The 11646-nt window shown below is 34.4% G+C and overlaps 2 protein-coding genes across 2 annotated transcripts; both read left to right on the top strand.

Annotated features, from left to right (window-relative positions):
• Window positions 1–1253: 1253 nt before the first annotated feature.
• Window positions 1254–1888, top strand: LOC117615496 (probable calcium-binding protein CML29). Its single transcript, XM_034344589.1, has one exon. The coding sequence runs from the start codon at window positions 1315–1317 to the stop codon at window positions 1786–1788; it is 474 nt and encodes a 157-aa protein (XP_034200480.1). The 5' UTR covers window positions 1254–1314; the 3' UTR covers window positions 1789–1888.
• Window positions 1889–3547: 1659 nt separating this feature from the next.
• Window positions 3548–6372, top strand: LOC117613190 (UDP-glycosyltransferase 74E2-like). Its single transcript, XM_034341831.1, has 2 exons — window positions 3548–4530; window positions 5569–6372. Exons 1-2 carry the CDS (start codon window positions 3886–3888, stop codon window positions 6289–6291), a joined length of 1368 nt encoding a protein of 455 aa, XP_034197722.1. The 5' UTR covers window positions 3548–3885; the 3' UTR covers window positions 6292–6372.
• Window positions 6373–11646: the final 5274 nt, after the last annotated feature.

The following is an 11646-nucleotide window of genomic DNA, read 5'->3' as shown; positions in this document are numbered from 1 at the left end:
ACATGCCGTCCTGTAATTTCTTGGTTTGCTGTTTCTTTCGTTCCAAGTTTCAAGAGAGTATTGGAAAGTTTGGCATGTACTTGCAGAAGCCCTAATTTCAATAATAAGCTTCGAGAATTAAAGAATCATATTGAGATTTGATAGCCATCTATGACGATTGTTTTGTGTACGTCACCGTTTCTTACGTAAGTGTTGTTCTAGATTTGCAGTGATCTCTGCATGCATGCATTGTTGTTTGTGTTGCTGCCTTTTTATATTATATCTGGTTTCTTTGTGACATAATTTTTGGACCAAAGTACATTGTTGGTTTGCATATTTTGTATGAATCCGATCAGGTATGTTCTTTTGATAGGCAGCAAAAAAAAAAGCATTTTAGAGAAGGCCAAAGTCAAGTATTTGTTTACTATACTCGATTCAGATTACTATTCGAATCTTGAGTCTCTTCCAATATTAATAAGGAATAATAAGTAGGTATATTTGTAAGAACATTTTATTTTATTTATGGGGGAGAAGGATTTTGATCATAGAACTTCTTTCAATATTGAAAAGAAAATTACGATTAGAGTAATAATAGTTGGTCCATTGTTTACATTTCTTGTGTTGTGTCTAAAGTAAGAAATTCTCATTTTTGTATATCCTACTGGATCACAGTAGAACGATGGAAGAAACCTTGACTTCATCATGACTTGCAAACCAACTACATAGTCTCGAAACTTTGATGATACCCAGCCCAATGCTTGGAAGTAATAAGGATAAATCTAACCCGATCAGGTCGGTTTGATGGGTTATATTGTCTTATGCAAAGAACATTTATATAGTTTTTTTTGTTTTGTTTTTGTGACAATCAAAGGGGGTTAGTGGACATCACTTTCTAGACAGAATCAAACAGAGCAACTTGTGGAAAACAATTCCATGAGCACTCAAGTTACATTACAGGGGCTGGAATTTATGCAAATGTGAATCATAGATTCTCACACCCTATAATTTTTTAAACTCTTCTAGAATCAAAATTACTGAGGTACACTATTGAACAATTAGCTCAGAATTATGGAAATCAAGTTAACACCAGCAAATATTTTGTGTCACAATCAGCCAGAATAATCTTATCCCAGAAAAAAAAAATGTGATAGCACTAAAATAATTCACAAGCATAAGAATCACCTTTTGTTCCTTTCCAACTTTTTATCAAAACCCCAATAAAAATCATAGGAATCCCTTTTTGCAGCATTTATATATAGTTGGGGATGTGCCAATAAAAATTTCAACAATCTAAATACAATTCACACACACCAACTTGATCATAGACCTAATTCCATGGCTCAGATAAGCTCTCTCTCTGCAGAAACTGAGACACTGAGCCAAGTCCTAGGCCTGGTAGAAGCATTCAAAGCCTTTGATGCAGACAATGATGGGAAGATCAATGCTGCAGAGCTTGGAGGGATTTTGGGGTCACTTGGGTATCAGGCAAGTGAGCAAGATGTGAGGGCAATGATGCAGCAAGGGGACACAAACAGAGATGGGTTTCTGAGCATAGAGGAGTTCTTGGGCATGAACACAAAGAACTTGGAATTTGGGGGGCTTGAAAATGTCCTCAAGAATGCTTTTGAAGCCTTGGATGTTGATGGGGACGAGGTTGTGACTGCTGAGGAGCTTTATGAGGTTGTGGGGGATGATTTGGGTTATGAGTTGTCTCTTGAAGACTGTCAGGGGATTATTGCTTCAATTGATATAGATGGAGATGGGGCTGTTAGCTTTGAGGACTTCAAACTAATAGTCAATTCCCTCTGATGTGTTTGGTCAATATAATTATGCAGCTATACATGTGAACTTTTATACCAGTGAAGTACCTCCAATCCTTCTGAAATAAATTCTACTATTTCTCTACAAATGCTTTTTTTATTTATTTATAATTTTTAAAGCACCTTTCCGTCAATATGTTCCACAGAATGAAAGAAAGCATGAGAATGCATCCACAAACAAAAAAATTTGGATTTTGTGGAGAGAGAAGAATTGATAGAAGAAAAAAAATTGTGATTACTTGAAATAGAGAGCTTAGAGTTGTACCTTCAAAAGTGAGTAAAATGACTTTCTAGCTAAAAATGAGGATGCCCTTTGGAGAGATACTCATGATTTAGTTTAAATTTCCATAGCATCTTTATAATTTGTTTAGCAAAGTAGATGACATCTACATAAAATTCTAGATAAAGTTTTGATAGTTAACAAAAACATGGTTAGAATTAATAATAATAAATTTTCTCAGCCGGTTGTCATATATTTTCAAAAGGTTTTTTTTTAAATCACAAATGGTCCTTTAGGTTTACAAAATTATCACGAATCGTCTTTTAAGGTTTTTTGTGACACTAATAGTCCTTCAGGTTATCCTCTACCCATAAAAATGGTCATTCCAATTAATTTCCATCAAAACTGATGTTAAAAAAGTCACTTGTAGTCACGTAACTGCTTTTTAAAATAATAATCTTGTCATTCCACTCAACCATCACAACCCAACCAACCCTCACAACCCTTTTTGAAATTAATTAATGCTAAAATCCTTCTTTTTAACTTAATTGTCTTTTTTATATCAACATCACAGACCTAAAAAAAAAATTAAGGTAAAAAACAGAACTAACAATTAAGTAAAAATAATACTATTAAACAAAGTAAGTCGTACACGACATATTTGAATAATTCTCAAACCAAATAAAACAAACATGGTCCACAACAAATATAAAGCTAAACTGAAAAGCATAAAGATTTCACTGACAATTAAAAAAAAGTAAAAAGATATTACACAATCAAAATACAACCACATGTTTGATGTTTCACAAAACAAAACCACCACATTTGTAGACAAAGATTAAAAAACTAACCTGTATACTTTGGCTGTTTCCCCTCTATTCGAAACAACTCTTCGGACTCATCCTTCTACTCACTTTTGTAAGAAGAATAATGCGTATTTGGCTTTACGAACTTAGATATTCCTTTTGCAGTCAGCTTCATGAATCAAATACCCAAAAAACCCTAATTGCCCAATTGGAAACCCCAAATAGAGAGAGAGAGAGAGAGACCGAGGACGAAATAGCGGGAAAGGGTTCTGAGGGTTGGGCTTGGGTTTAGTCGAAGGTTGGGTTGGGTTCTGAGGGTTGAGTGGAATGACAAAATCATCATTTCAAAAAGCGGACACGTGACTTTTTTACCGTTAGTTTTGACAGAAACCTATTGAAAGGAAATGAATAGATGATAACCAAAGGACTATTAGTGTCACAAAAAAAATATAAAGAACAATCCGTGATCATTTTGTAAATCTGAAAGACTATTTGTGACTATGAAGCAATTTTATTTTTTTTGGGGTTATCTGCTAGTGATGTCTCTTCACTTTTCACGTGGGCTAAAAAGTTTGACCTATGAAAAGAAAAATGTACCACTCAGGAAATGTTTCTTTCATTGTTGAATAATGGAATAAGGGAGCCATCCAATTTAATTTACAGTAGATCTATTTATGTAGAACTGTAAGTAATGAGCTGATTACATAAGTATAAGCCTAGAATGATAATAGTGAATGCATTAGTCTCTTAGAATGGTAGGTGTAAGGCTCCAAAATGGAAAACGTATAGTGATCCCAGAATAGCTAGATGTGGCGCTGAGATTCATTTTGTTGTGTGTGAATCCAGCTAAGGTTAACAGGTATGTAGTACATGCTTTTTGTGCTCATTCTGATAGAAGAAAAATACAATCCTCTCTGCAATTTCAGCAAGAGAGAAGAAGAGCATTTCATCACTCTGTCTTTCTTCATTCTTCTATTTCTTCTCTTCAACATTTCATAACCCAGCAAGAATACAAAAACACTAACAAATACAGGTAGATCGAGTTCTGTGTACAACGAAAATGGAGAAAGCAAAACAAAGGGCAAATGGAACCCATATACTTGTGGTTCCTCTTCCTGCCCCAGGCCACATAAACCCAATGCTCCAATTCTCAAAACGCTTAGCATCCAAAGGTTTAAGGGTGACACTAGTCACCATCTCCTCTAAGACTCATGATCCCATAGAAACCCAGTTGAGTATGGTAAATATTGAGCCAATTTATGCCACATATGAAGAAGCAGGCAAGATTGATTTAGAGAGCATGCTGCAGTGGCTCCTAACCATCTTGTCACAAAACTTACCAGATCTGATTTCAAAGCAAGAGAGGAATGGCTACCCAATTTGCTGCCTTGTCTATGACGCAAGCTTGACATGGGCTCTAGACATAGCCAAAGGGCTAGGCATTACTGGGGCTTCATTTTTCACTCAGGCTTGTGCTGTTGGAACTGTGTACTATAATGTGCAGCAAAAGTTGCTTAGGGTCCCTCTAGAAGAGGATCGAGTTTTGCTACCTGGGTTGCCTCTGCTTGAGCCTCATGATCTGCCCTCTTTGATCAATCATCCAGGGTCCTACCCATCTGTGTTTAAGATGGTAATTGGCAGGTTTTCAAATATCACTGATGCTGATTGGATCTTCTGCAACACTTTTGATTGCTTGGAACCAGAGGTACTTATATATATTCACGAACATTTCTTCATCATATATACGGCTATAATCATATCTTTGCAATGGTCTTCCTAGAGAAGAGCCGCTACTAGCAACATCAATATTGTCCCAAACTTAACTATCTATAAAACCCAGTAAACGTGAGATTTTATCATAAAAGTTTCGGTAATATTAGTAGTAGATCGATTCATTATATGTTGTATTTTATTTAGTCAAGTTTTCAATGTGGGACTTATATTCTTCAACATAACCAACTTCTCTTAAAGTAACCATTTCAAAAAGACTGATTAAAGATGTTTGGGAAATTATAAGAAGTGAGAACTTTAATTTTTACCTAATTCATCTAGGTCAAAAGACATTTTTGATAATGTAGTTTGAATTGTTACTTCACCTTTCTTTTTAAGTATAGAGACGAAATTGGAAATTCAAAACTAACTACATGGATTACAATTGTCTTTTGGCCTAATTCACATAACATATGGAGCTTGAAGCTTGCTGCAATTCCCATTTAGCATTTAGTACTCTTTAAATTGAACTAGATGAACCATTGGTTTCCCCTATGTGAACAATGGATGCCTCGGCGCTTTGCTCAATACTGTAAATAATTTTTTTTTTCTGTGCATTATTGGTAGAGAGTAGGATCTATTAAGGGGACTACTACTATTACCTATCTAGATCTTTATGCTATAGCCCTACACCACATGTTAGCTTGAGGGACAACTAATGCCCCTTCGCAACAGCCCTAGAAATTGGAGGACACATACTGCCCATATGATATCTCTCACCTCATGGAAACTGAAAGAAACCAACCATTCTTCTTGTGTTGCTAGATCTTTTTTTAAAATGTTGTAAGCCTACAGTACATGTTAGCTTGAGTGAAAATGCCCCTTTGGCAACTATTGCCATATAGAATTTGAGGACAGATATTGCCCACTTATTTTATTAATGTGAGACCTATTTAGTGAAAAATAGTCTATAAATGCGATGCAAACAATTTTATTTAAATGTTGTATACGTGACACCCTATAATTTCATTAGGTGGTGAGTTGGATGAGAACAAAATGGCCAATCAAGACAATAGGGCCAACCCTTCCATCAATGTACCTAGACAAAAGGTTGGAAGATGACAGAGACTATGGCATCAACTTTTTCAAACCCAACAATGACACTTGCATCAAGTGGCTAGATTCGAAGGAAGCATGTACAGTTGTGTATGTATCATTTGGAAGCATTGCTAATCTAGGAGAAAAGCAGATGGAGGAGCTAGCACTGGGCCTAAAAAGGAGCAAAACCAGTTTCCTGTGGGTAGTAAGAGAATCAGAAATTCAAAAGCTTCCAAGCAATTTTGAGGAGCAAACATCAGAGAAAGGTTTGGTTGTGAATTGGTGCCCTCAATTGCAAGTTTTGGCTCACAGGGCCATTGGTTGTTTCATGACACATTGTGGGTGGAACTCTACACTTGAGGCATTGAGCTTAGGGGTCCCAATGGTGGCAATGCCACAGTGGACTGACCAATTGACAAATGCCAAGTTTGTGGAAGATGAATGGAAAGTTGGAGTGAGGGTCAAGGTTGATCACATGGGAATTGTCACTAAAGAAGAAATAGAAAGATGCATAGCACAAGTCATGGAAGGAGAGAGGGGGAATGAGTTTAAAAGGAATTCAATGAGATGGAGAGAATTGGCTAAGGAGGCTGTAGATGAAGGTGGAAGCTCTGATAAGAATATTGAGGAATTTGTAGCAGCTCTCTTATGCAAATAGAAATAGGTTTGTGTGAGTAATTAATGTTTATGTTTGTCAAACTAACTGCACATTTAAATAAGAGTCTACTATTTTACCTCACGATTAAGTTTTGTGCAAGTAATTAATGCTTATGTTCCACAAACTATCAATTTAAACTACACATTCACTCAAGAATCTTACTATTTCACGTCACCATTAAGTCGAACACTATCATCATTTTATCACAAAATAAATAAATAGTAAATTTGGCTTTTCTCCTTCAAACTAGTTTTTTCTTACCTGCAATCCATAACCTTATTTTTATGAATAATAATTTACTTGTTACTGTATTTATTAATTTTCATGAATAAAAATCTACATATTATCGAATATGAATAAGAATTTACCTACATAAAAAATTATTTTTATTTGAGTGGAAAAGTTGTAAGTACATATAGTATATAAAAAAGAGATAGGTCAATTATTTTTATGAGAGATTCACTATTATACCTAATATAGGGGTCCAAATTATAAATAAAAAAATTTACATGAAATCGACTTTAGAAACATACCCAAAATTCATCTATAATATAACAAAGAGGCTTCAAACTTTATATAAATTACAAAATTGCCATCGATTTCTTAAAACAAGCCAAACCCCAAAACCTCGTAAAAAAAATCTAGAACACTAAATATAGCTTAAAAGTAATTTAATAATCAAAATTAAATCCAATAAGGCCAACTGTCATTTTTTGAGTTTGTTTATAGAAATTAAATGGTGTATGGTTTATCTATATCATTAATGCTAAAAATGGGTATATAACTAAATACATGGTGAAAAATTGTAGATAAATTGTAGAAATTTTATAGAAAATGCTAGAGAGACCATCTTTAGAGACCAATTTGTATATCATCTCTCTAATAGAGGGTGAGACCCATTATATTGGTGGACACCACCTCTATTAGAGAGATGGTACACAAGTTGGTCTCTAAAAATGGTCTCCCTAGCATGACTCAAATTTATACATGAACCGTGGGTGTATATTTATCAATATTGATAATCATTCCCTATAATTGCATTAATGTTTGAATTGAGATGGTGGGTTATTAATGCGGGAGTGAAATGCACATCTACAGTTGAAAACTTTGAGGTCCCGTTTGGTTCACGGAAAGTATTTGATGGGAAATCATTTCCTAAGTCATTTCCAAAAGGATGGGAAATGGAGATTTATTTCCCAATAGGAATTGGAAGATTCATTTCCCATGTTTGATAATGTTGGGAAAATAACGGGAAAATACCACTTTATTTCCTTTTCCATATTTGGTTAGTGTAGGAATGTAAAACAAAGTTTGTTTAATTTTCCAATTATACCCATATGAAATCAAATAAGAAAAGAATGCATTTAATGATATATTGTAATTCTAAATTGTTAATGTGGACAAAATAGTTATGAAAAATGTGCATTTAATGTTGGGCTGTTTTCCCAAACTTTCGTGTGGGAATGGAAAATGAAACCGAAAAATGGAGGGTTACATTTCCCCCCTACTTTCTCATGTGCCAGACAATCATTTCTCATGCCTAGACTTACCAAATATAAATATATAAAAAATACTAGATAAAATTTGGGAAGTATTTCACAAGGGAAAACAAAAAAACTGAAATTATATTAAATGTCCGGCAAATATGGGGTTGGTGGCATGGTTTATAATTTAGTTATAATAAATGGACAACTATAGTCTTACATGGCATTCGATTCAAAAGTGGAAAATGAGGTTTTACCTAAAAGTGGAAAATGAGGTTTTACCTAATATTGTTTCAATTGAAAGGGCCCATCACTTAATGACCCTGACCAGCATTTGGACCATGTCCGTGTAAGCAACATCACCCTAATGTGAGAAAAACTTTTTATGGTTGCCTTTGTTCATTGGCATAGGACATGGGTAGGTCTTGACTATCAAGTACCACTTATTCTATAATTTCATGGATGTTGTAAAATGATGAAAGTGAAGCTCACATGTCGGTAGGAATATTTCCCTGCACCTTCAGATGCTTTCCTTTTTCTAGCCAAGACCTTTACCTATATTAGAAGGCTTCCTTCTCATTTTGTAATGTAGATCAAAATATTGAACAGATTGAATAAGACTGAAGCCATAGGAACATATCCTATATTTTCTGCTTCTAAATTCTCTCCTCAATCCCTTTGATTTACAACACGTTATCAGCATGATAGTCTCTCCCCTTTACTTCTAAATTTTCTCAGCTCAACACTATGTGGTTATTTCTTTTTCTCCTCTATGTCATATATTATATGTATTTAATCTTGTATTACTATCCACTAATAAAAATGGACCTTGGTAATACTAAACATATTATCAGTGGAAGGCCGTTAATAATACCAACACTTTTCTTATTTTATTCAGTGGTGGTTTTATCCCCACATTTACTTTATTTAATGTATGGTGTATGTTTATTACCCATACAATTTATTTATTGTATGGTGTGATGTTTATTACTCATACAATTTATTTACTGTATGGTGTAGTTTTATTACCCATACAACAGTATTTATTTAAAAGTGTGGTGCGGGTTTATCGTTTACACTATTGCCTTTATTCTTATTTAAAAGTATGAAGCAAAATTAGTGCCCATATAAGCACACTTACTTTATCGCACATTTATTTATTTATTTTTTTGAGGACCTTTCCTATTGAAAGTATGGTGTGGAATTAACATTCATACATGAGGCAATTTAATTTATGAACTTACTTTATCACACATTTACTTTTACTTAAAATATGATGTGGAATTAACCCTCATACTTTATGAATTTACTTTATCGTACATTTACTTTCATTTAAAGTATGATGCGGGATTAACGTCCATATAGCAAACAATTTACTTTATGAATTTACTTTACGACATATTTACATTTATTTAAAGTATGGTGTAGGATTATCGTCCATACCAACAATTTAATTTATGAATCTATTTTACCGCACATTTACATTTATTTAAAGTATGGTACGGGTTAATCGTCCATACAAGCAATTTATTTTATGGATTAATTGTGCGGTATGATGAGTTTTTACAGTATACAGATCAGGGCCAGAAGCTCATTGATCCTCATCATACAACTACATCAAGACTTGAAGATCCTTGATAATAATATTGATATGAGAGCTGGCAGTCTCTCCGGTACTATATTTGTAAATAGGTGATCGGACTTGAAGATCCTTGATCCTTGACATGTAAATAAGGACTTTGATGATGTAATAGTACCGTACACATGAATAGTAACTATACTGGCAAATGTACTATATGCATGAATAAACACAAATTTCTTGACTTGATGAATAGTACTGTATACATGAATAGTGACGTATGCATAAATATTAACCATTTTGGGTAAACCGTCACTACATACAAAAGGGAACATGCAATTCCTTAAACTCATGGATGAGCAATTAAATGAGATGTTAGAAGTTCCTCAAAACATGGACAATTATGTAAGGCCCTGAAGTTCCGAAATATATACAAGAAATTATAAAAATGTCCATACCATGAGAATATGTGATTTTGGCCCGAAGTTCAAAATCTGACAATATTGGAAACATGAAAGTTCCAACAGTTAAATGGACAACTCTTAAGGTATTATTGCAAATTGTGGTACACCGCATATTTCTTTGGCATAAGAAAATGATGAATTTATTAAAGTTTGATTTTGTTACAATCGACACCTCAAGAAAGAAATATATTTTGTGAATTCCAGTTGTTAAGAATACACCGTGAAATAGATAATATCAGGATAAACCTCAAATGATAAATTGAGGCTCCCCATATATTTTGTATATGATCTGGGCCGGAAGCTCATGAATCCAAATATATGAGAAAATCCAGAATTTGAAATTTTGGGTATATAGTAGTTAATGCTCTTCACTACTACATTGCAATATTATCATGACTTTCCTCAATTCATATTTTGTGCTTATCTAAAAAGGGCAGATAAATTCTGAGGTCATGTTTGGCCCAGGTCAGAAGTTCTGGACTCACATGCATTGAAATATGTAATTTGAGAGATTTGATGTGGTTATTTGAACCTATAAAGTACAAGGTTCCAAACCGTCATTTTGAAAAGACGTAAAAACAACGGGTGCAAGTTTAAGAATTTGCGCAATTATTATAAATAGGAAAGAAGGCATACAACAGATAGATTTTTCCACCTGCAAGGAAAGGCAGACTCTGCAAAATTTATAAAATTCCACTATGTTCTGGAAACCTTCGAAGGAAGAGGACGACGCCCCTAAAGCTTAGCCATGAGCCTCTTGTGGTTTCCTAGAATCTTTTCATTGGAAATATATAGCATGTCAACCCTTATCTGTGTATCAAAAGAAGACGAAAATATGGCACTGTTTTCAGGATCCCAATATTATCTCGGATCCCCATATTCTCTTTTTCTTTCCCAGATTCCAAAACTTCACGCAGCCTCCATTAATGTTTGTTGGCACTTTCGGCGTTTTCAAGATTATTTTCGTCAAAACCGATCTTGCTTTGCGGATTTCACGGAGCTACTTTTTCAAAAGCACCCCGAGAATCTTGCAAATTTCCTATGGTTAATTTGAAATTTACCGATTCTACCTATTCCTCTTATTTGTGTATAAATGTGTTACTAACGAAATTTTCTTTGCAGAATACATCCAGTTTTCTCCATATCTAGTGATGCAATATCCACCTGTTTTTCCTATCAGTGAGCACTCAATATGCTTGAGAAGCGAGACTATCTCTGATCATCCATTCAAGAAGCGAGACTATCCCTGATCATGTTTCTGCTACATCGGGGAACTGTAATGATGACCACATGCTCTAATCTCCTGAAGTTCTTCTAGACTAGGAGAAATGAAAGTTTGTTGTCTACTCTCACCAGCTTCCTTCCTTGATTGCTTACCTTATCCTGCAATTAATAACACAATTTTTTGCATTTTTTCTCTTTTTATAACTCTCTGTTCATAAGGAATTTTATTTCTTTAGAACGAACATCTGTAGAAAGAATCCATGAAGTGATCCTAACTCTAAGGGTGATTTGTTTTGACAGAGATAAAAGAATTGTGATTTTTGCTCTTGCGTGATATAACTAGATCATCAAGCATTACACTGTATTTGCTGAGCCGATAGGAGCTTGAATGATATTTGAGCAAAGTTTCTCCCACCTAAAGATGTAAGCGATACTTATGTTATTTCATACTTGTACTCTTATTTTGATATTTTGTACAACATCCTTGAGTAACCAAATGAGGAGATAAGGCCGTTCCAGAAGAACGCCATGCAAATGACCATTCCAGAAGAATGACTTGCATTATAGATAGTTCCAGAAGAACGACTTGTATTATGACCATTCC

The sequence above is a fragment of the Prunus dulcis genome, chromosome 1, assembly GCF_902201215.1.
Source record: "Prunus dulcis chromosome 1, ALMONDv2, whole genome shotgun sequence".
Taxonomy (NCBI): domain Eukaryota; kingdom Viridiplantae; phylum Streptophyta; class Magnoliopsida; order Rosales; family Rosaceae; genus Prunus; species Prunus dulcis.
The sequence above is the reverse complement of the archived record's forward strand: the minus strand, read 5'-3'. Positions and strand labels throughout refer to the sequence as shown.